This window comes from Crocodylus siamensis, chromosome 15 (assembly GCF_052110815.1).
Source record: "Crocodylus siamensis isolate JL-2025a chromosome 15, ASM5211081v1, whole genome shotgun sequence".
In the NCBI taxonomy this organism is placed as follows: domain Eukaryota; kingdom Metazoa; phylum Chordata; order Crocodylia; family Crocodylidae; genus Crocodylus; species Crocodylus siamensis.
The window spans coordinates 23,096,402-23,122,351 of NC_143409.1; the positions used below are offsets into that span (position 1 = coordinate 23,096,402).

The window sequence follows — 25,950 nt, forward strand, 5'->3', positions numbered from 1 at the left end:
AAGGCTTTTCTCTACCACTTTACAGCAGTTTTGGTAAACCTCATAGGTGTCACCTTAGCCAGAGAAAACAACCATTAAAAAGTTAAGTATCCTTTCTGAAATCTAGAACATATCTCCAGAAAAATTAAATTCACAACCTTCCATACCATATGCCATAACTGATATACATTTTGTTTTCCCACATATGTTGCCTTAAAATCTGTACAACTGATGTTTACTAAGCCTTTTCCAAAGGTATAGATTACTTAAATATCTTACACATTCATGGTAGCTTTTGTAGAGCAACTGAAAATCTCCACGATGCATGGAGAAACTACCAAGAGCAGTGATTCTCAACCAGGGTGCCAGGGCACCGTTAGGAGATGAGCAGATAAACTAAGCAGGTAAGTGCAACTTCAGGTTTGCCCGTCTGATCAATCCCCATCCCCACTACTAGGAGGTAAGCACTGTAATGTATAAATTCATTTTTGAAATTGGGTGTCACTTATTCACAAAATTTAGGGGGGTGCCTTGATTCCAAAAAGATTGAGAACCACTGACCTTGAGGAAAATCTTTAAATGTGTTAATGTTGGATACATGCCATCACTAGCCTAAATCTTTCTAGTAAGCTTATGGCATCATAGACTTCAGCAGTTATTTATTGCCATTAACATGAGCTGCAAACAGATACAGATCAGTGAATCTCCCAACCAACACAGCAAGTAAAATGCTTTGGTTAGTGTTCTGGAGGACTGGGAGGGATTTATGAAAAACAACCAGACGTACAAGTCACTATGTGCATGAAGTTACACTTGTACAGAGGCTGGTATATAGGGTCTTGAGGATCAAACTAAGGTTATTCTAAAATATATTTTACTGAATTGATGACAGTATATTGTGAAACAAATTCTGTTTATAGCTATAATCTGCAGATAGATAATGTTGCATTTTTGAGACATGCAATTATCTGTGAGAAGGTCTTACTGATTAGAAATCCAGAGCCAAATCAGTGAGTTTTTTGTTTTTTCTTAAAAGAAGACAAAAAGTAAAAGCAGATTTCAAGTAACAATTTCTACAGAACAAATGAAACTAACCTTCAATATTTTTTTGATGCCATTAATAGTAGAAGTTAGCAGTGACCTCACTTTTTGATCATCATTAAGATAGTCAGCATGCCGGACACACATGAACAAGATATAGGCTGGTAGTCCCGGGATCAGATTGACTGCCACACCCCGTGGTTTCAGATCTTGGGATAAAACAAACAGTTTTTTATTAAGTTTAAACTCCTTGGACAGTATCATGTTTGGCAAATATAACTCTCCAGTTAATCAGCATAGATGAAGGTAATAAAAACTCAGTAAAAAAAAATTTTTGACAAAGGTATTGAATCACGAAAAAATGGCCTGTTAAAACTATGTTTTAAAAAAGATACTGTCAATATCTAACCAAGAAGTGAAATAATGTTACAATAAAGAATTACACAATTGGATTACTTCATTAAGATATTTCATTTTCCTCTAAAACATTAAGTAACCTAGACACCGTCCAAATTGAAAAATCAACAATAAATCAATCAGTTACCAGGTAAATCATATGTCCCTATATAGTGTCTTTTGCAAATGGGGAAGATACTTACCTAAAATAAGATTCTTGATCAGTTTTGGTTCATCCTCCTTCTTATATTCTAACATTCCCTGGAAGTCCTTTTCTTTCCGTGGAATATTAACTGGACGAATAGGTTCATCAATGATTTGTCCAGGTGAAATATTCTCCATCTGGCCCACTGTATGAGGGGAAAAAAAGAGGCAACTGAGAAATATTTTTTAGTGCAACCTTTACATGTCAGAAATTCCTGTGTCCTTAATCAAGACCATCAATGTTGTATAATCAAGGAGTGTTCTTATTTGGCTTACTGTAACACCTACTGAAGCAAGTCCCATTGAGCAAAGATGCTTATTCCCTGATAAAAACAACTTAGGAATACTTTCTTCCTTTGCTGAAAAGTGGAAGTACTCGGTCAATACTTATTATTATATATCTCAACCTTCCTGCCAGTGATCCCAGTGCAATGATGGGAAACAGTCCTTTTACACTATTGATAGAAATCCAGAACAATGAATTAGCATTGATTTGCTGAATTCTCCTCCACAGAAGTGCAAGAGGCAAAAGCAGCTTCAATCACATACTTGCTTATATTGGAGGATTTGCTGTTACTCACACCACAACATACTAACATTCTTTAACATTTGTCTTTCTTCCAGTAAGTGAAATGGTGCTACAAACTGTTTCATATCTAACACTTACATAAATTAGTTTCTCCGTGTGGCACAGACAAGAACAATATTTTCAGAAACATTTTCATAGGCTAAGCTATTTAATCTGCAGGGACTGACCCCATATTTGGTTTTTCTTGTAGGCAATCTCATCCAGGAATGAGTAGGATTTAGTTACCCAGTACAGAAACATTATGGCTATGCTTTTTATTTGCCTCATCTTGACAAGGTTAAGAAGGACTATTTAAAAGGGTATGGGAGAGTTAATAAAAGAATATAAACGGGAGAATCCTTATTTGAGGAAGGAATAGTGGGTGGGTGTCATTACTAGGAATACTGTAATAGCATACAGTAGGCAGAAGATTACTACATGTGGGCAGCAGCAGGTTGCCATCCCTGCTTGAAGGAAGCTGTCTGTAGAAGCCAACAAATTGGGACTGTAGCACTCTTTTGACTGGAGGCATAACTTAGACCAGCGGCTCCCAACATTGGGGAGGAACAACCGGCACCATACGTACAGGTTGGGGAACTCCCCTCTTGTCAGCACGGAGGCGGAAAAGGATCTCGGAGTCATCATTGACTCCAAGATGGACATGGGCCGGCAGTGTGGGGAGGCAGTCAGGAAGGCCAACCGTACCTTGCCAGGCATCCACAGATGCATCTCAAGCAGGTCCAAAGAGGTGATCCTCCCGCTCTATGCGGCACTGGTCAGGCCACAGCTGGAGTACTGCATCCAGTTCTGGGTGCCGCACTTCAAGAGGGATGTGGACAGCATTGAGAGGGTCCAGAGGAGGGTCACTCGCATGATCAAGGGACAGCAGGGCAGGCCCTATGAGGAGAGACTATGGGACCTGAACCTGTTCAGCCTCCACAAGAGAAGGCTGAGGGGGGATCTAGTGGCCTGTTACAAACTAGTCAGGGGGGATGAGCAGGCATTGGGGGAGTCACTATTCCCCCGAGCACTGCCAGGAGTGACCAGGAATAACGGTCACAAGCTGGCAGAGGGCAGGTTTAGGCTAGATATCAGGAAGCGCTATTTCACGGTCAGGTTGGCTAGGATCTAGAACCAACTTCCAAGAGAAGTGGTGCTGGCTCCTACCCTGGGGGTTTTTAAGAGGAGGTTAGATGAACATCTTGCTGGGGTCGTTTGACCCCAGTATTATTTCCTGCCACGGCAGGGGGTCAGACTAGATGATCTACTCAGGTCCCTTCTGACCCTAGAAACTATGAAACTATAACCCAAATTAGGGTCACAGCAGGGGGTCTGCTCCTTGCTCCGCCCCTCCCGCCTGTGAGGCTCTCTCACTGCCACTACCCTTGTGATCCTGGCCTGGCCCGAGTTCTGCTGGTGGTGCTGGGGGCGGGGGTCAGATTTAGGGTCGCAGCAAAGAAAGGCTGGGAGTCACTGTCCTAGACACTGATTAGCTTGCATAGTTTTAATGAAAACAGAAATTGTGCAGTGGCAGAAGATTACTACATCTTACTGTTATGTCTGTTTCTGTTATCGTTAATCTTATTTCAATAAAAAACAGCAGATTTTCCACTCCATACCCACACTTCCATCAATTCAATGCATCTCAAGACAAGGTAAGCACTTAAGAACATTATGAATCTGATAAGTGAACCTAAAGATCTTTCCTTGCAGGGAGACAGAGCCCCAGACTTCAGCCTGAATGTCAAAGAGATGCCATTACTTAAAATATGATTATTATTCACTGTTGAATGTATTAAATGCAGTACTTTTCAATACTGAAAGCACAAGAGTCTATAAAGGTCATTAATTTGAATCTTAGTGCCTTATCAAATAAACTGGTTAGCGTGTTTAAATGAAGAGATGCATAAAAAATTTCTGAAGGATTAGTATCAAGATATAATTTAAAAACATCCTTCCACTTGTACTTTTATTAATCACTTTTAGCAATTAAAAAGCAATTAAAATGCTTAAAATTCACACAGTCTCAACAGCCTTGGGATCTTAAAATTGGGACTCACTTTAACTTCCATAAAATATACTTTTGTTTATACTGCTCCAAATTCACATTCAAGTATGACTGTCAACATTAAAACAAAACCTCAAGGAGAGGGGATCAATGCTAGGACTATAGAAGTCCATGTTTAAATTAAAAGGTCAGACATTTATATCTGCCAAGCTCTGTTATAATTATTTTATTCTTGATGAAGATGCAGATATTATACTTGGGGAAAAAGACAGGACACATGTACTGCTTAGTTTGCTCTGTCCTTCAGCTGACCACCCATCCCCTTCATTCTTAACTATCAAAATTAACCACGGCTTTAAGAATACAGCTGTCCAACTTTCAGGAAGTTAGGAGCAATGTGCTGCATGGGCTGCATTCCTGGGGGGCTGTGTAAGGTGTGGACTGCAGACCTGGAGGCTGCTCATCACATGGGCAATCCCCACTCCACTCCACCTGCCTCAGCCATGCAGACAGCTTGGCTCCACGCTGCTGCATGCGCAGAGTACCTCCCATGCCTCATGGCTATGTGCACCACCCTAGACCTCATGGCTATGTTCAAGCACCCTAGACCTCCCCTACTGCACTGCCCCAGTCCCCTGAACAGAGGTAGGAAGTATGCCAGCAGTGGAAGGGTGAGCCTGAAGAGCTTGGTTTCTGGAGCAGGAGCAATGGCAGAGGAGTTGGGGAGGGGTGCAGTGGGGGCAGGAGTCCATGGGCTGTGCGCTAACCCTTTAGAGGCCACATGAGGCTCACAGGCTGCCAGTTGGACAGCTCTGCTTTAGAAGATGGTATTAAAAAGAATCACATAGTGCTCCTACTCTGCAGACAATTCCCACTATGTTTCAGTTTCCTTATTTACTTAGTTGCTACTTAATGCAGTGCACACAAAGGATGGGCACCAAACATATACAGTGCCAGGATAGCTCGGGTTGGTGCCAGGACAGCTTAAGTTCAGCAGGAAGTAAAATAACATCTTTTCCCTCTCACACAAACAAAATAACAAATACCTTCAAGTTCACCAATCTTTTTGGCAAAGACTTTCAACTGCTTTTTCAGTTTGCGAACAGTCTTGTCCTGCTTTTCAAGTTGCTCCATTAAATCCTGGAAATCAAAAGAAGAGATAATATTCAGGTACTGGAAGACTTTCATACCATGTGAAGCAGACACAAAACCAGCACTGTGAGCAATACAAAAAGGACTGTGAGAAAAGCTGAAAGGTGGTGCCACCATCTGGCTGGAAATTGCAAGCTGGTACAATGCCTATAATTCAAGCCAAACAATATTGAAAGTATTGTCAAGTTGCTTGCAACATGATGAAGGCAACTGCTCTTATGCGAATCTGTTTTGCACATGCTCAGGTAACTATGTCAGTGCTTATGGTGAGAAGACGTTTTATTGCAAACGCATCTACTTGATGCTTTCTTTTCTTTTTCTTTCTACTCTTGGCCAAATGATGCATAAAACTCATTTCCTTCAACTCCACTACTGACCTTTATTCCTGCATTATCTATACCTGCCTTTACACCTAACTTCATCCTCAGAAAGTGGAATAGGTTTAATAAGAAAGGGGTAAAATGGGAACAAGACCTATTTTCAACTTGACCATAGAAATGACATAGTTGTTGTAGTCCTCTGGCATAACCACTGCCTTCTGTAATTGAGTTTATTTAGACTGCAAAGTCATTGGATCATAGGAAGGTATGACTGGAAGGGGCCTCACAAGGCCATCCAGTCCAGCCCCCATGATGAACCATTCCAGCCAGATTTGCTCCGTCTAATCTGCTTTTGAAAGTTTCCAGGCATGGAGATTACACAAATTCTCCAGGTAACCTGTTCCAATGCCTGACCACTCTCATGGTCAGAAAGTTCCTCCTAATCTCTAGCCTAAATTTTCACTGCCAGAGCTTGAGGCCATTGTTCCAAGTCCTGTCCCCTACAGCCACAGAGAATAGCCCATCTCCATCTTCCCTATAATCACCCTTCAGGTAGTTTAAGACTGCTATCAAATCCCCCCTCAGTCTTCTCTTTTCTAGGCCAAATAACCGTAGTTCTTTCAGCCACTCCTGATAAGTCTCACTTCCCAGGCCCCTAATAATTTCTGCTACCTTGCGCTGGACTCTTTCCAAACTGTTCACATCCTTTTTGAAGTGCAGGGCCCAAAACTGGACCCAATACTCTAAATGAGGCCTCACCAGTGCTGAATAGAACAGAAAATCACTTCTCTTGACTTGCAAGTGACACTCTTAGTAATACAACCCAGGATGCTATCGTTTCTTTTTGAGCCCATTGTTGGCTCGTATTCAGCTTATGAGTCCACTGTAACCCACAGGTCTGCCTCTGAAGTATTGCAACCAAGCCCTTCATTCCCCTGTCTGTATTCGTGCATGCAGTTATTCTGTCCCAAGTTCAGGACTTCACACTTGTCCTTGCTGAATCTTATCTAGTTGATTGTGGACCATTTTTTCAATCTATCCAGGTCATTCTGGATCCTGGCCTTGCCCTCCAGAGCATCTGAAATTCCACTCAAACTTGCTGTCATCCAGAAATTTGCTAAGTGTTCATTTGATCACATCATCCAAATCATTAATGAAGATGTTGAACAATAGTAGAACAGGTCAGACCCCTGGGGATCCCTACTTGATACCTCCTCCTCCTACCTAGACACTGAGCCAGTGCAGACTGCTCACTGAGTATGATGATCAGTGGTGTACCAATGGGTGGGGGGGAGGCGTGCCAGCTGGGCCCTCCAGGAGGCACTCAGTCCCCTGGCAGCACTTCCGGTTTTACCTAACCCTAATCCCGCCTCCCCCTGCAAGACTGGCCGTGAAGGGTGGGGGGCATGCGCAAATGCAAGTATTGGGCCCCAATCACCAGAGACCCACAGTACACCACTGATGATGATTCAACTAGTTATACATCCAACTTAAGTATTTTCATCTATTCTGTATTTCCTTAGTTTGCTAAAGAAGATATCATGGGAGACTGTGTCAAAAGCCTTGCTCAAGTCAACATATACCATGCCCACTGCTCTGCCCTCATCCACAGAGCCTGTCACTTTATCATGGAAAGAAATCAGATTGGTCAGGCATGATTTGCTCTTAGTGAATCCATGCCGACTGTTCTTGATTACTTTGTTCTTCTCTAGTTGCTTCACAATGAATTCCTTGAGGATCTGCTCTATGATCTTTCTAGGTATAGAGGTCAGGCTGACTGGAGCATAAACCACATTTTTATATTGTATTTGTATAGCATCTAGCACATGGGATCATGGTCCATGACTGGGGCTCCTTTGATGTTACTGTAATATAATTAAACTTACACTTTGTGTGTGGTCCCTAATATAGATGGCAAGTACTTCAGGGCAGCTATCCTTTCTCATTTTATCAGCATGACTTATAATAAAGAATATTTTAATTTTAAAAGTTTTTAATAATTTGTCAGAAGCCTCTGAAGACTAAGTGAATGCAGAAAAGCTCAAAAGTCAAGTAAGATAAAGTGTATTAAAACAATTTAAAAGAAAACAACCCTCTTCCTGAAACTTAATACTCCTTTATGTTAATGAGGCAACACATGCCATCTTCATCAGAAGCATCCCTCACAGAAGTTCTCTCAAATATCTTGGAAAATATTAACATATATCTTTGTCAACTTGTGGGAAGCAGGCATAAAACTGGTCTTAATTATGCCCTAGAGAGTTTATTAGCTAAGGTACTGCAAGTGAAAAATATTTAGCATAACAACCACCATTAAATAGAAAAATTAGATAAAATATTTCTATTAACATTAACAGAATAGCACATTTATTGACTGAAGACTGACTTAAGGAATTTAACTTCAACTCCGCAACAAATTTGGTGGCAGAAAACACGTGTCTTCATGATTCCCTTCTGAACTAGCTAAATAGTCATAAGCTTCTTTTTATTAACAAATTAAATCTTGTAAGTGAATTTATTTTTCCAAGTTGAGGAACTATATCCTTAGAGAAAAAACTAGAGTGTTTTGATTCCATTGTCTTTATCATTGATGAATTTTACAATTTCAAATGACTGTTCAGTCCTACAATTATTTATTAACATGAGGAGCTGTAAGAAGTTCCTTTAACAAATAGACATATGTAGAACTATTCATAATAATAGGCCTTGAATGTCTAGTATTGTGCATCTATAGGATCAGGCCTATATTTTGCAGAGTTGGGTTTTAGAAGTTCATATTTAGCAGAGAGCAAATTTGGAAGTGAGGCATCTTAGCATCACATAACTCATTTGGATTTTATATTAAAATGCTTTGATCATGCTGCAAAACTCATATTAGTAACAAACTGTGCATCAAAAAGAGACATCACAATTACATATATGACACTGAAGACTGACAAAAGAAAGCTGCGAGAGGGGAAATGGATATTGTGAAGCTGTCTGTAGAAGATTTCTTTGGAGAAGGGAGAAGGCAGCCAGCTTGTTCTTCAGTTAGTGCTCCAGAAGTAGCAAACACAACAACAGAGAAAAAGGATCCATTTGATCTACATACAATCATCCGTTTGTAAAGTGAAATCCGGTACGATTGATACTTCATGGGGTCATCTGCATATAACTCCTCATAATACTGAAAAAATAGGTACAGTGTATTTTTCCCCTTTCCTCTGAGACACTAATATTTCAGCCAGCAATGTTAACATAAAATCAGGTTAAAACAAATTAAGCAGTTCATCGTTTTTCAGGCAGTCATATCTTTCTGTTCCTTCCATCCTCCCCCATCAACAGTTATTTGTTGAGATGAAATGACAAAGTGCTAGTTACTAAGGAAATTTCTACAGCAATATTGTACTTTTGAGAGTCTAAAATAAGACTGACATGTGACGGTTACAATGAATGTTTACAATATGACCAGGGGAATACAACATATGTTAGTACCCTAAGATTACATCTAAAAAACCTGTGAGTTCTTTTCAACAGGCAGGGAAAGTGAAGAATGCAGTCAATCCCAAATGGATTTTACATTTTAACATCAGAATGAGAATATTAAAGAGCAAGTCTAATGGTGATAAGGAACATACCCTTCCTTGATTTTGAAAAGAAACAAAATTCTTTTCCAGTTTAATTATGACTGTGTGTTGTCCCAGAAGCCAACAATGCAGTGAGTAGCTCTCAGAGCCAAATACCAAAGCACAGACTCATAGACTAAGCAGAGGTAAGGAGCTGTATAGGTGGGAAAACTTTTAGCATCTAAGGAATAAGACTACAGCTGAGAAACTAGTAAAGTGCGTTCAGTCATTAACTTATTCTCAAGATTATTATCTCTTGCTCATGACCTGAATTCTCTCTCAGCTTCCTCAAAACCTCATGTACCACAGTATACCCCTAACCTGCTGTTATATAGTTAAACAGAAAAGAAAACATCTCAGGTATTAAGAACAGAGGAGCCAGGAAGGCCTTCTCTCCTCCTAGAAGTAGCACTGAGCAGTTTACTATAACAAGTACCTTCAACGAAGAAAAGTAGGAATCCTGAAAAAAAACTTCCCCATTTTCCTGTTTGAACCCTATGTACTAGGAAGCACATTTCTACAGAGGATGAGGAACTGGGGAGTCTGTTTCATTTGTTTCTGAATTCATCCCAAAATGCTAATAACGATCAAAGGAGAAAACACCAATTGGCCAGGAAACTTCTATCAAGTACCCATTTGTAGAAACAGTTGTTGCTGTGAAACACGATGAACAGACAGCAAAAAACACAATGGTTGATCTACATCAGGGGTGTCAAACATATGGCCCAAAAGCTGGATCAAGCCTCTGGAGCCCTATGATCCAATGCATGGGTCTCAGAGTGACCTCGCATGCCACATGCGGTGTGCAGAGCTGGTCTAGTTCAAGAGATGGACTCAGTGCCGCAGGCACTAAACACATCACAGGAGGTAGGTCTGGGGCGCACACTGGATCCATAGATGGTCTGGACTGGGCTGTGATGGAGACAGCAAGGGCCAGTCTGGCATGGCACTACATGCAGTATAACGCCCCCTGCTGGCCCCCTGTGCTCTGTGTAGTGCATGTGGCCAGTCCTGCCCTGCATGCTGCGACTCCCTACCAAAATGGCCCTGGGTGCTGGCTCCAGGGCCACTCCTGATCAGGCCCCAGGCCACCTGCATGGTGGAGCCAGCATATAGGTTTGGTTTGGAGGGGTGCCACATGCAATGCACACCCATGCCACCCCATGCACTGTATGCAACACAAACACTGGAGCAGGGATGGTGCATGCCGCACTCACCCTGGACCCTCTGTGCTCTATTTGATGTGTGCAGAACCCATGGTGCTGGGTCCCACCTGCATGCAGTGCAATCCCTGGAGTGATGTATGGTCCCAATTTGGCCTAGTGACTCTTATCCAGCCCTGACTTACATAGCTTGAGACGCAGGAAAAAGTGAAAGCTACAGACCCATTATGGGTGTACTAAGGGGCATCCTCCCCTAACATTATTCTACATACGTGTAATCTAGTGCAAGCCAGAGGTAATACTATTGTTCCATTGGAACATTTTTATGAGCTGCAGGGACAGCCATCATTCTATTGGGTATGACTTGGCAGCAACCACAAGAGTGCCATCACATGTCTAACAGCCCAATCCTCTCCAAGTCAGTGGTAGAATTATAGCAGGGGGACTCTGGAGAGCTACTGCCAGAGAAATGTCCTGTGTAATATGCCTGGATGAAATGTTGTCAACTGGCAGCAGTCATATCCCCTATTAAATTAATTGCTTTGCTTGAAAAATGCTGCTGCATACATGTAAGCAACCTTGGGAGATTCTCATTTGAAAACTAGGGAGGATGTGTGCACTGGTGACCTCTCTCCCTAATGTTCTTAAGTCGTTACATTGCAGTGGCATTTCTCTTACCAAGTTTTCATTAGTTAGACGGGTGATCTCATGCTGTAGACTGGCTTCAATCCGGGCCTCTGGGGGCAGCTGCAGGTTTTGTGCCAAAAGCTGCTGCTGGCGATTGTTCTCTTCCTTCAGACTTTGAATCTCACCCCGGAGAGCTTCCAGCTCATTCTCATGGGTCTTCTTCTGGGACTGAAGCTGAGATTCCAAAAGCCTGCAAAAACCGAGCAGGATTGGAGAGACATTTAGCATTCACATCCCAAACTCACCCTAGGAGTCCAAAGCTTTAACTGCTGCTCAGAAATAAATATGTAAGCTTTGACTTGCAAGAAAAAATGAAGAAGACAGAGTACTCTTTAAACCCTTCAATATGCCATCAAATTAAATGGTATTCAAACTCTCAAACAGTGGGAGAGAATAAACTAACACTGACTTTGCTAAGCACTTCCCTCTGAACAAAAACTGAATGAGCACTGCTCAGTAACACTGAAAACATGCCCTAATACTTAATATAGCTGTAAATCTCCATAGACTGGTGATGTTAGGTTTAAATAGGCCATGTTAGGTTTAAATAGAGCACATTAAGTAGTTAAAATTAAACTGGTGTCTTAAGTTAGACCCATATGGTAATTAGCTGTTTTACTGTCAACTCTTCTCAGTTAGAAATGTTTGAATAACTCCTGTTCAAGTGCAAATGAACATATATTGGCTGAATTTGGCATTTGGAAATGCAATGGACATTTTGAGAGAGGATTGCCATTAATGCAAGAAAGGTAAGCTGGAGCACTGAGTACAGGACTGGGAAACAAAAATTTAGTGTTTTACCTGGCTCTGCCACTGACTCATTCTTTGTCTTGTGGGGAAAAGTGATATCTCAAATCCCGCACAAATGAAATGGAAGCAATAAGTAATTGCTTATGTCAGAGGAGTGTGGATTAGTTCAAGTTTGTAGGGCAGTGTCACGATGCAATGATTCATTCTTTGGGGCATGTACAGGAAATGGCACTAATACTGACATTAGACAAACTTTCAGGGTTTAAAAATACATAAGGCAGCCAACTTAACTAGCAGTGACATTGATGAAGGCATATATGGTCATTTACCGACAGCGCTTTGTCATTTAAGTCTAACACTTGGTTGCTGCTTTAATCCTAAATCAAGAAAAAGATGCAGAGCAACCTCTCCCCAATCCCACTCTGCAGAACATTCCCTATTCCATGTTAGTTCTTAGCATATAGACAACACAAGGTTACATTTAAGACTTGTTAGCGCAAGGAAAAGAAAGATATTGGTGAATAGCATTCATTACAAAGTCCCTGCTTTGCCAGCTACTACTTGAATGTGTAATTGTGTACTTCTTAAAAGCAACAATGCTGCACTAAAGGATTCATTACAAATGGAAGACTATAGACACTCCAGGACAAGTTTTCATGGATGGGAACACACAAATACTAACATGTGCTAGTTACTGAGGGGTAACTGCAAGAGGCTGTGTGCATTTCACCAATCAGATGCCAGTTTAGCAACATGCACATGCATTTGCAAATGTTGCAATAACTGCATATCTTTTAATTTGCAAACACTTTTGAACACTGTCCTGCCATTTTGAAAACTTACTCCTAATTTGAGTGAATTTTGAATTAATGCATCTCTTGGCATTCCTCTCTCCGAGGACACTGGATGGTTATATGGGGTCAAAAGCAGGGAAGTTACAACAATTAAATTAAAAATCCTAGAGGTTATTTTAACAACACTATTAACATCTCAAAAATTCTTGCACATACGGAAAAATCCATGCACATGTACGACGGGGCAGATAAGTAACAAAGCTTCCTTCATTTCAATTGTAGGAATGTTAGGGTTTTTATATTGTCATTTTTGTGTGGCTTAAGCACTTGTAATACATTACATATTAACTGTTAGAGCCATCTTAAGATTTTAACAATATGACTTGACAGGTAGACTGGCTCAGACCAGGCTTTCTGCTAATCTTAATAAAGTTAATACTGATGAATGATTTTTGAACTATTAGTGGATAAGAAACATTGCAGCTGAAGCAATCCCATAGCAAGGGGTACAGTTAGTTAGGAGGCAGAATGCAAAGAAAAGTCATTTTGGAGAAGTCTGGTAACCTGTTGGCTTGTTTTAACCCTTCATAAACCAGCCATAGCTCTCCATCCTCATTCAGCATATGATAGTCTTGAGGCGATTGTCTTCCAAGCAAAATGTTTAAAAGATAAAAACACAAAAGGGATACAAGATGATAATAAGCAGGGATCCTGGTTTTCTCTGTTTAAAAACTGCAAATTCTGATTAAAAACCCCAAAATCCACATTTTTCCAAAATTAAAACACCACTATATAGAACGATATCAGATGAATACAATGTTTTATTGAGGCCTACCAGTGCCTCAATCGTTATAAGATAAATTCTAAATACCTATATATTTTAGTGTTTGATTTTTTTTCCCCATAGAAAACCAGTGCTCCCCTGCCCCCCTTGCTCACCAGGCTGCGGATCCAGCTGTGGCTTTGGTCCCCACTGCTTTGTGGTGCTAAGCAGCCCTGATATGCCAGTGTCCTGATATGGAAACCCTACTCATCCCGTTTCCCCTCACTCCAAAACCACAGCCCCTTGGCCCTGCTAGTGCCCCTCACTCTGTACCCACAGTCCCCCCATGCCCTGTTGGTGCCCCTCACTCCCCACCCACAGCTCCCTGGGCCCCTCACTCCTTAACCACAGCCCACCACCCCCTCCCCCAGCAATGCTAGTGTCCTTCACTCACTACCTGCAGCCCCTGCCCTACCAGAGGGGGCCCCCACCTGCCAGGGCTATAGGAGCAGCCCCTCCCCCCCACAGTAGCACCCGAGCCCCGGCTGCCGCTCAAAGGAGGTGGCGGCTGATGCAGCTGAAGTGGAGCATGGAACCCAGCTCAACCCCCAACAGTGGCATGGCCGGAGCAGAGACTCAGGGCAGGGGTGGGGAATGCGTTCTGCCTGCAGCGGGCTCAAGGCTCCATGCCCTCCCCCCAGATGCCTGCACAGCCCAGTGGCCCAGATCCAGCACAGGAGCAGAGAGGGGAAGGCAGGCTTGATGCCACTGTCAGAAGACCCACGCTGGCCAAGCCACCATGGTAAGGTTGCCCCTGCCCACCTGGCAGCAGCAGCAGTGGCATGGAACTGTGCCCCCTACTGCTGCTGGTCGACGGGGAATGCCTTGCCATCACAATGCAGCAGGTATGGAGCTCCCAATGGCAGCACTAAGCCTGCCTGCCCCTCTCTGCTCTCCCACACCAGATCCCACCTGCTGGGCTGTGAAGGCCCCTGGGGGGAGGGCAGCAGGGTGGGGAAGACCTGAGCCTGCAGCTCACATCTGCCCCCACCCTTTGCACAAGTCCGGGGGGGCACGTGCCCCCCATGCCTCCCTCCCCAAGACTGCATGTAGCACAGGGAGCCAGCCCCCCGTTGCCCCTGCAGATGAGCCACCTGTGGCTCCATCCTTCTCCCCCAGCTGGGCCCCATGTGCCTGCCTTGGCCCTGCACCCCTGCACAGCCTGCTTGGGCAGTGCCCTCAGCCCCAGCCCTGCCCTACTCCCTCCCTCATTGGGGTTTTTAATCTGTTCCCCCTCCAGACTTACCTGGAGGAAACTACTCTCCATGCTGCCTGGCTGCCACACGCAAATGTGCGTGCACACATGTACATGGCACTTCCTGCTTCTGATCACCCTCCTCCCACTCCCCCCAGCCCCAAGCTGTCCTGTGCAGGCTGGAACTGTTTTTCTCCTTTAAAGGAGAAAGTCCGTGTTTTTTTCCTTAAAAGCAGAAAATCTGCATTCTTCTCTGTCAAAGGAAAATATCCACGTTTTTCCACAGTGAACAGGAAACCTGGATCCCTGGTAAGACATGTTATTAAGAGGACACATTAACCCATAATTATTAATTGAGCAATCCAGTTCTGAATGCTGGAGGAGACTGTTGCATTCCAAGATATGGATTATTACATATTGTTATGGAAACAGCTGGAAAAGAGGATATATATTATCAAAGAGAAATGGCAAACAAAAATGGAGACATGGTAAAGTGGTAATTTGAGTAACACAGCCAATTACAGCCCTGGAGATGGAGTCTCTGGGAAGTTTAATTTTGTATTTCTACATCAGCATTTTGCATATGTAGGTTATCTATCAGCCTAACTTACACCCCAAATACAAACACACTTAAGGAATCTTGTCTAATCCTGAAGCAACTTGCTGTGTATGGTAGAAAAATGTGGATGGTGAAAACAGTTCCAAAATGGTTATGAAAAGCCAAAAAAAGAAGAAAAAAACCCAGAATTCATACCTATTTGTTTCCTTCAGCCCAATATATGCCTGAGCTATTTCTCCTTTGTCTTTCATCTTCTGTACATCCTCCAAGAGGATTGTGGAATCTGTCATGGTATTCTGGGGTAAAATAAATTTCCAAGGTAAGTTTCAACCTTACATCTAATTCTTTATATTTACAGACTAAGGTCTACATTCTGTCCCCTTTATTCAAATCAAATAGTGTCCAATTTATGGAGTAGCACCATTACATTGAGCAAGTCAACTTGGGGAAAAGGGTGTACTGTTGGGGAAAAAGGGGTCTGTACTGTACTGGACTGCGTGGCATATAAAACATACACACTAAAATACTGATTATTTTACCTACTCAGCATGCAAACCTGAGAATATTTCTCCCTTCATTGCCTATCATCAGAAAGGAGCAAAATAAATTTCATGAAATGTGAAATTTACATTTCTTTCAATTAACATGCATGATCTTCTCATTTTAAACATGAGATGCATAATTTCAAAATGTGTGTTTACAAAAACATTTTAATCCTGTTTGCACTTCATAAAATGGTAATACTAACTGTATACTACTTGGAACTTTATAATTAAATTTCCATCCCTGCTTTATACATTTTTTAAAAGTTATTTTGGAAAGTTGCCAATAACTGACAAGGACTAAGACATCTTGAAACTCCAGAGAGTTCAATTTTTGGTGCTGCATGTTCCATTGTTTCTTCACATAATTTAGTCAGATTTTACATGGTTTCTAGAATAGCCTGCATCAGTATGATTTTAATTGTGTGCTGTTTTTTGGGGATGACAATATAGTCCAGCCATATAATTAACAGATACAAGGAACTAAAATTTGGCATTTTTGTTTCATGCCCACAGTTAAATCTTACGTCTCTGAGAAAGACTGTTACAAAATACTGAAAACTTAGCCTGCTTAGAACGTATTTGGAAAACAGATCTATATGTTTAACATGTATTTGCACCACATTTGTGCCTTAAAGTATAAAAAATGACATAATACAATGAAATGGAGTGGTAAGCTTCTCTCAGAATTATTGCCAGCTTCCTTGTTAGCTCTCGAGTAAAGTTTTCTGTTGTGAAAACAGAAATGTAAGAAAATACCATAATAATTATTATTTTATTCTATCTTTTTGGAGCAAAATTATTCTCTCTCATCCATCAATCCAATCAAGCTTTGCAACACTATATATGTGTATTATCATCTCTAATTTAAAAAGACATGCAATTAATTTTTTCTTCAGAACCATCACTCACGGTGCAGCCATAGTACTATTTAAATGAAATCATTTAATTAAAAAACAAACAAACAGAATTTCAGTTTCTCTCAGCTCAATTTTTATCTTTCTAAATATGGTTCTCTCAGCTAAACCTATTAATCAAATGTTCAGCCATTCTTTCCACACATTTTTACATTGCAGTTTAATTCTGGAGCATGTTATCTTTTGACATCTTTACTAGAAAATAAGGCCAATTTTCACACCACAGACTTACTTTATTTCACAAACTATATTGCAATATTAGTTTCTTTAAAGAGGGCATTTTAATACAATACTTTATTTTGACTGGCTGCCTAAGTCCATGTTTGGTTCACTTTATCTTCAGGTTACCACAAACTGTTAGTACTTCTTTGAGTCTAGATCAATGATTTTCAACCACAGAATCTACAAAACAACTTGTAGATAAATTCCTTGTTTCCTCAAGAGTAATGAAAGTTCTTTCTAATTACTGCAAAATGTGATTGCTAAACTTCAAAACACAGTTCTTCATGTGAGTCAATGAAGTGACAATTCAAACTTGTTTAATTAATATTGGGGGGGTTGTTTTTAAGATATCTGTAAGAAATCTTACAGCACTGAAAGATTGTTTACCTTATCCTCCTGTAAATCAAATTGGCAAGCGATAAAGAAGAGAAACAATTGGTCAATAAACCTCTCTCATACCATGACAACCCAAATTACCAGTCAGAAATTAGCTGCAAACTCACTCTTACCAGCCCACCAGCCATCTTTTTATCTGTCTTGCCCTTAGAAGTGTCAAAAATCATTTTTACTTTATCATCATATCTTTTCAGAATAGCAAGGGAAATAGTCTCTGGGGAGCTTTAAAGCTTTGGTTGACTCAGTTTTCCTATCCAATCCCAATATTTTCCTCTTTGGTGCACTCTGCATTATAACTTTCTTAAATAGAAGAAATACTTGAAAACCAAAGAAAAAAATCTTGATATATCACCCAAATGTAGAGGCACACCGATACGTTGCTCACTTATTGGATTGGCACCGATACGAGGAAAATTGAGAGCATTGGCAATTGACTTCTTTTTGTCTGATGTGGCCGATAGTGTAGCTGATAAATGCTGTGTGCATGCATACAGCCGTAGCACAGCATTCAGGTGACCAAGAGCACAGCCAGGCAGCGTGGAGAGCAGCCAGGTCCGGCTGGTAAGTCTGTTGTGGAGGAAGGAGAGGGGGGAGGGAAGAGGCATAGGGGGTGCAGATCAAGGTCCCCATGGTGAGGGTGGGAGTGGGGCTGGCGCTGGGGTAGGGGCTGCCCAGCTGGGGTAGGGCAGGGCATGGAATGGAGCCACAGCTCGTCCAGGGGGTATGGGGTGGCTCCTGCTGCTACATCTACCCTGAGAGAGCATAAGGGATGTGTGGCCCCAGACCTGCACATGGGGCAGGGCAGGGTGGGCTGCTGCCGCAGGCTTAGGCCAAGACAGCGCTGGGCTCTTCCCAGCAGGGGGCTGGGCTGGGCTGTACTCAGGGCAGACGGTGGTGGTGCTGGGAGGGAGGCTTGGGGGTGGGGGGGGGGTGCTGCAATATTCCCCAAATTCCCTGTAGCCCCGTTCCCAGCGCCACCGCTGTGTGACCCAAATACAGTCCAGCCTGTCCACCTGCCCAGAAAAACCTGGTGCAGCCCCCAGACCACAGCGGCAGTTTGTCCTGCCTCCCACGCAGATGTGGGGGCACAATCCCCCCATGATCTTCTAGGGTGTGTGCAGTGGTGGGAGCTGCTCCCCCCCACACCATCCAGATGAGCTGTGGTTCTGTCCCATGTCCTGCCCTAGCCCCTGCTCCATTCCCTCCCTCACTGTGGCGGCCTCGATCTGCACCCTCCCTACTCCTTCCTTCCCCCACAATAGACTTGTTAGCTGCATTGCTTTCTACACTGCAGGGCTGCACATGAGAAAATCAGAAGAGGATTGGCCGATATAGCTCATTAAAAATCAGCCATTGGTATTGGCTCAAAAAATCTATCTGAATTATATACTTGTTTTTCTTGAAAATAAGGATCTTGGTGAAGTCTGATGGTACCTTCTACTCTGGATCAAACAATACAGTAAATCTGGGACAATAAAGTGGAATGTACTTAGCACTGTAGATTATCCTTCTGACACTTTTCTGCTACTTTGAAACAAACAACATGATAATTAATGCTTCAGTGAAGAAATCTTTTCCACTGCCTGTCAAGCGAGCGTTATTGGAGATGGACTCCTAGGATCTGCGGTAAACTAAATATTCATTAGGGAACAATACCTCTCATACTACATCATCCCAGCAAATGGCTGACAGTGATTTCTGCACTGCTAGCAGATTAACTAATTTAACTGAAGGGGCTTACTCTGAGTTTTCTGCAACATACGTATTGCACAATTCTAATTAATGCTCTTCAATTATTTTTGCTGCCAATTTCTAAAGATGTCTGGGCTTTCAGAGTTCTTCTGAATAACATTAACAATTAAGCTTGATCTTTCAGGCAGTTAAGAGAAAGACATTTTTTGCAATTTTTTAAGCTTCAACTTCCAGCCTTTGCCAATCAATAGCGCGTATAGTCATCTTTGGAAGATACTGGCCAAACCATCCACCAATCAGTCCTGGTGCGACAGACCAGATATTTTTAAGTTCAAACTGGCTGGCATGCAGGCCAGAAATCAGGAGTTAATGCACTCTACCAATGTAACCCATTCTAATATCTATGTTCTTATAACAGTTTAGTGCCTGCTCATCCCCAGGAAGTTCATGTCTAAGCTTAGCAAAGCCTACTGCCTTCCTAGACATTCATCAAACAAGCTACCACATAACAAATTAGCCCAGTGTTGTAGTTTAACTACGTCACAGAGCCTCTGCTGGGTATTACTTACCTTGGGTTGAATAGCTTCCTTCTGGCTCACCAGCTGAGACCTCAGGATGAGGACTTCTTCCTTGCGTACCTCCAGCTCCTCACTTACTGAAGTCAGCTGATCTAGGAGGACTCTGTAAGCAGGGGCACCAGGAGCAGTCACCTCTGGAGAGCTCTTTTCCATCAGAGCCTTCTGCAGCTCATTAAGCTCATTCTTCAGTTTCTTATTCTCCGATTCAAGTTCTTGACGCTGCAAAATCAAGGACAGCCCCACCACTGAGCAATGCTCCTTTTACTCTTCCATGTTACTAAAACAGAATTATGAACCACAGAAGGGTAAAAATCTGAGTGACTGTTGTGAAAATATAGTCATTCTCTGCCTGTCGTTCTTTGTGTTCTCCTAACAATTGATACGGTGCCTCAAAGGATTTCATTAACTATCTTTTGTCAGAAGTACAAAACCAGAATATGTACATGTGAATTGTACGGAGTCAATGAAAATCGCTCTCCTTCTTGAAAAGCAAAAAAAGAGAATTTCTATGAAACCTCAGCAAGAGGGCTCAGTATTGCTAGTGAACTTTTGTAACATTTGATAGTATTTGGATGTAAGTCCTTATTTTAGTCTGGTCCAAAATATATTCTGATATCAATACAGTTCTGGGCTGGGTTCATGGTATGTACACAAAGTAACCTTAAACCCAAGGGAACTGGCCAGCAGAGAAGTCATCTTACCAAAAAAGGACTCACTCCCATTCCTCTCAAGGTGTAGGCCCCAGCCACATATTCTATACCTCACAAAGAACAAACTATGCTATAAAATGCTTGCTGAGGAAATTTCTTTCTAATTCTTCCAGCTGACTTAGGTCAGGAGAGTTGGTATCTCTTACCCTAGCCAGAATACCTGGAGACAACATTCTTTTAAGTTACATAAACACTAGAAGCCTCTAGTCCACAATACCTTGAGTGATTCATACTCCAACTCTGCGCCTCTCATCGGTGGCCTCTCCTCTTCCTAGGAGTAACACACACAAAAAAATAAACACTATGTCTCTTAACTGTCACTAACTGATCTCAACTGGATCATTTCTTAGTCACAAAAGGAGTTAAACAATCATCTTCTCACAGAGCTCAGTACAAGACATTCAGCCCTACACCCCTGAATTCTTTCTGTGAAACATTAACATTGACTTGTTCCATTTACTTATGATCTAGTTTTCAAACATGTCCAAGTACTTCCAGCTCTCTACAATATTGAAAAAAATTGTCCTACCTATTTTAAATGGCCCACTAAGGATTTAGGAGCCCAAATTTAGGTAACAAGCCTTGAAAATATTGGCAAAGCAAAATAAGTATTAACAGACTATATGGGCACATCCAGATGAGTGCACATGTGCAATATGCAGCAGTACAAACCCATCTGTGGCACCACAAATTACATGCACCACACATACAGGTATTTGTCATGTTGCTAATTTGCAGCACGACAGGTTTTTTTGACACTGGGAAATCGTGGTGTCAAAAACCCCAGGCCTGAAAAAAGTGGGGTGGTGCACATGGCGGCAGCATGTACCACCTGAAACTGGAGCCTGGCCAGCTGGAGCAACACTCTGGCTGCTGGTCAGGCTCCACACATCTGAAGCCTCAGGAGACACCCAGGACATCAGGGAAGGCTGTTGGGGCCAACACAGGTACTTTAAAAACTGCCCCTGCCGCCATTTTTCAACATGGAGACAATGACACATGTGACAGTCTGGGTAGTTTAATTACAGCAGCTCTTGGAGACGCTTTAATTAAAGCAGCCCCCTCCCTGCCACACCCAGAGTGCATCTATAAATGCCCTATGGCTTTAAGTTGACACTATTTAGCATTCGTGGAACAAACAGTGGGTGGAACAACCTGATGGCATCATATAATTGGCTAGATACACTCTACCCTGGTCTTGGCACGAAGAGCCTGTTCCTCCCTCCGGTCCAGTTCATCCTGCAAGGACTGCTTTTCTTGCTCCAACTCTGTAACTCGTTTCTGCAGCTTGAGGAACAGAGACATGTCCAATGGTGTCTTTTTCTCACTTGGCTCCTGAACAGGAAAGAACAAAGTGAGCGCACAGTTCTACACCAAGAACAAGATTTTTCATCAATCTTCAAAAGTTGACTTAAAAACAAATCTACTAGTATAAATAAAAGCATCTAATCTAAGGCATTAAGGGTGGAAAGAAACTAACTAAAAGGCATTAGGCCTGTAAGTAATCATACCTTTTTTTCTTATTTGTTTGGAAAGGGGAAGGGAGCAAAGAGATAAACTTGTGGTTAGACTTACTAAAAACAAGCTGCAGAAACAGGCAAACTTCTCCTAATTTGCACAACTATTAGGTTTTTTAGTTAATAACAACATTTTATACTATAACTACTAGGTTTTTTATTTAATAACATTCTATACACGTTATTTGGATCCATTATAAACCAACTTAAGCAATTAGATGGGATGTGAAATATAAGGATATCAGAAGGTAAGTTTCATCATTTCCTTTTATTTTAGTTTTTTCATTTCCCTTTATTTGTATGATTTTAGATTGACTAGACTTCTCTTGGTTTTTTGCAGAATAAAGGTCATCATTCAAAACCCATGAATGGAAAGGAACTTCGTTCTTGTTTCAAATCATCTCTACTTTTTTTCATACCCTTTTCTCCTGTTAGCTTGTAAATTTAACATCAGTTTGATTTTTAGGGGATGAATTAAATTTAAACTCTATTTCTACTGTAGGTTATTGTATTTATTAATATTCCAAAGAACAAAATTGATATTAAACATGGTTTTGGCAAAGAAGCAGCCTTTACATATAGTTTCCAGTTAACCTAAGAGGAGAGTATTTAGCACTCGCATGAAATACTGTAATGTATGGGCTACCTTTTACTTTGTCCATCTATCCATATGCATAAGGGCATCTCTAAGTCAAAATATCGCAAATTAAAAATGAGAGAGGATCCATACAAAATACTGGTTGCTGACTTGGAGAGTTCATGATATTTGTATTTGTGCTAGGAAATCATCATCCAGTGAGGAGTTTAGGAATAAATATGGTTGTCAGTAAAGTGCAACTGTGGGGCTAACTAGCCTGCACCAACTTCAGTTCCCAAATCAATACTGTTCAACAGGCGAGACAAGAGTGCTGTATGTACTGGCCAAAGTCAAGAGTAAAATAGCTACTTTAAAAGAAACTTCTGGGGGGGCTGAGAAGAAAATGCTATTGATGCTTTTACTGACAATGGCACAAGTCAGTCCATGAATCTGATGGCTCTGTGTGTGTTTAATCTTAGCATATATTAAAACAGACTTGCATAATTATTCATAACTAGTGCCCACTGCTTGAGAATGTAGACAAACTGAGTAATCATCCTGGAAACCTCCAAGTAAACTGGAGTTTGCATTTTTGTATATTTGAGATTACAGTAATGATAAGGTACCATTTACATTTTATTTTTGTATGGTACAGAGAAAAAAGAATATTATATTAATATTTTCTCATTAAGAGTGAAATGCACCAGTGGAAAGAGTCCACATTAAAATCTTTTAAATCTGGAGTTTTGGTGATGCAAAGGACTGCATAGCTGATCTGCACTGGATGCTTGCAGCAGTTTTGTGAATCTAAGTGTAACTGAACCATGAGATTTGAAGCTGCCTTCCCAGTGACAGACACATGGTTACCAAGAGCACAGCTACTTGTGCCTGTAGGTATTTCAGGATCTGCTTTTCAGAGAGTCTCCACTGGGTTTTTTTCAGCTCCTACTTCTGTGTGCGCAAATGACTGTGCTTGCTATGGTGGGCAGGCAGCTGTTTTACATGTGTAATTCAAACAAATGTGGTCAACATTTCTACATGTACTTATTGTCATGCAAAAAAATTACACATTTTTTCACTGAGGCATTAGACAAAAACAACTACTTAAACAGTGGGACATTCATAAAGAAAATGAGATAGCGCCAACTCAAGCATTGGATTTCTTGATGCCAAGTTTTGCACAAAGATTTGTTATAAAGAAAAGATCTGTTTGGCACTGATTGAGTAAAAGTACTTGAATTTCTTTTGTATTACCTCTGTTCTCAGGGGTAAGTCATCTGCCTCTGTGATCTCAGAACTAAAGGTATATTCAGATTCGTTGCTGCTGTGAGTTGAATCTGTTCTTTTGTGCCCAGGCTTGGGAATGCTCTGAAAAGTACAAATAAAACAAGTCAGTACCAGCAGTTGGTTTTTCAATATTTACTTGTCATAAACCCTGCAGGTAAGCAGTTAGCGCTCTGTGTTACTTCATAGCAATGAGAATGAAGATGGCTATGGAATGGTTGAGATGGCTGTTCTCCTTGTGCAACATGAAACCAAAGCACACAGAAGAGATTTGATAACCAAGTCTATTGGGAAGGGTAGCAGAAATGAGCAAAAGTGCAGTATTTTGTGGAAAGTTAAACCCAAGTGTTCAGGAAAAGAACAGTCAGCCCAGGATAACAGAAATAGCAAGCATCCTGTGAAGACTGTGTATTTCCCCACATCCCCTTGCAAGTTTAATAGTGGCTGGATTGGCTACATATGAAGAGGAGGGGAAGCAGAGTTGGAGAGTGGCACACATTAGCATTCCATGGATCTGTAAGACTGTAACTAACAGAGGTCAAAAGAGGTTTTGAAAAAAATCCTCCATAATTCAAGAGAAAAAGTCAATTACTAATAAAAGTTGTGGATAAGCAAAACTATTCAAATCAGGAGCTATTACCGCTCCCACATACAGGCATACAGTTCCAACCCCATATACATGAGCAAAATCTTAATTATTTAAATGAGTTCTGTTAAAAACACAGTCCAGGAAGACTCCATCATTCTCCTAATTTTTAAGCTACTTACCACCATGAAGTTCATCTCGTCCTTGAGATCATCATAGCGTTCTTCTAAGCGGCTGAACTCATTCAGTAGGTTCTGATACCTTAATCGTTCATCATTCAGATCCAGCTCAAGCTGTTTAGTTTCCTCAGCTAACTTCTTCTCCATGGTCTCTGTCACAGAAAACATGAAACCAAAGCATAAACAACAGTCCTACCTTACTGTGTGGTGTCCACAATCTGTAGATGCAAGATAAAGTTCAGGATATTCTACATGTGTGTAAAGACATTGTTAAAAAGCAAAAACAGCCTATAGCACTTGTGCTACCACAGTAAAGTACTGTATCCCCAAAGACACAAAGGACTAAAACATCATTTCATGGAAAGACTCACTAGGATGTTTTAAAATTATTTTTCCAATGTCTTTCTTCTAATAGGTTAGAGTAGCAGTAATAAAATGGTCTATCAATTAAAATTTTATTTTAAAATCCTCTGCCTACTTTTATGTTGCATCAATCCAGCATCTGAAGATGGCATCTCCATTTATGTATGATTTTCAATGTAAAATGAGGGGTAGAGCTAGGTGTACACTAGAAAATAGTTTGCTAACATGCAACAATGCATCTGTTCTTTGGAATACACTATAGACACGGTTGGCCCCATGCGTGCTTTTTTTTCCTGTGCTCATAAACTTCAAAATTACAGGAGAGTGCAGTTTATAAACTGCAGAAAATTGGCCAGGTCTGAGTGCCAATGACTATAAAGAGTGCTGCTTTACAAATGACACTAAACAGAAAAAATGGAAGTGCAGTTATTAGGACTGACCTGTGAACTCCTTGGCTTGGTCACAGATGCGACGATTCAGCTCTTCCTTCTCATTCTTCAGCAACGTATTCTGTTCTTTAAGTTCCGATACCAACTGCAAAAACAAAGAGCATTGGGTTAGGAGGAAGTTTTCAGTCAATGTGTCTGTTTAAACAGCACACCCTAAGTGCTAAAGGATCTAACTCAACAGCTACAAGCTTGCAGTAAGACTTCAAAACCTTAAAATATTCTAACTGTCCCTGAAAGAATCAGATTAGTAAGTTGAAGTGATGCCATCTTCACTTAACTCATCCTTCTTCTACCCTCCTGTATGAACAACACTGGATTTTCTGTCAGATGATAAAAGTGACCTTGACACCCTAAACTATCTATAACATCTTCCAGTAAAATTCCAAAGAATGCCATTGCCTCCAAAGACGTACAGATTAGAGACAAATTCAATATCCTTGCCCCATGTTTCCATTAAAAATTGATGAAAATCTAAGGGTGCGTTTGCCCACAAAAGTTGTACTACTTTAATTCATCAGGGCAATTAAAATGGTGCAAAGCACCAAGTGTGAATGCATTTGTTCTGCTATAAAGCATGGCACACCAGCCTACCTGAATCCACATTAGAGGATGTATACATGTAACTATACTCGAAAAAAAATTGTCCCCTAAAAGATAGGTATACCGGTACATAGTGTAGAACAGGTTTATAAAC

The 25,950-nt window shown here is 41.3% G+C and overlaps 1 protein-coding gene across 3 annotated transcripts in view; it reads right to left on the reverse strand.

Annotated features, from left to right (window-relative positions):
- MYO5A (myosin VA) overlaps nt 1-25,950 on the reverse strand; it is a 188,358-nt gene that overhangs the window by 9,515 nt on the left and 152,893 nt on the right. The window contains exons 23-35 of one of the 3 annotated variants that reach the window (XM_090029364.1): nt 25,248-25,341; nt 24,448-24,596; nt 23,650-23,763; nt 21,493-21,636; nt 20,519-20,572; nt 19,583-19,810; nt 15,440-15,540; nt 13,232-13,312; nt 11,115-11,313; nt 8,760-8,834; nt 5,243-5,336; nt 1,620-1,766; nt 1,075-1,229 (exon numbers count right to left, since the gene is read on the reverse strand). In XM_090029364.1, the coding sequence (XP_089885490.1) occupies nt 1,075-1,229; nt 1,620-1,766; nt 5,243-5,336; nt 8,760-8,834; nt 11,115-11,313; nt 13,232-13,312; nt 15,440-15,540; nt 19,583-19,810; nt 20,519-20,572; nt 21,493-21,636; nt 23,650-23,763; nt 24,448-24,596; nt 25,248-25,341 (1,635 nt within the window). The remainder of the gene's footprint in view (nt 1-1,074; nt 1,230-1,619; nt 1,767-5,242; nt 5,337-8,759; nt 8,835-11,114; nt 11,314-13,231; nt 13,313-15,439; nt 15,541-19,582; nt 19,811-20,518; nt 20,573-21,492; nt 21,637-23,649; nt 23,764-24,447; nt 24,597-25,247; nt 25,342-25,950) is intronic. The other 2 variants (XM_090029362.1, XM_090029363.1) reach the window with 2 other exon arrangements.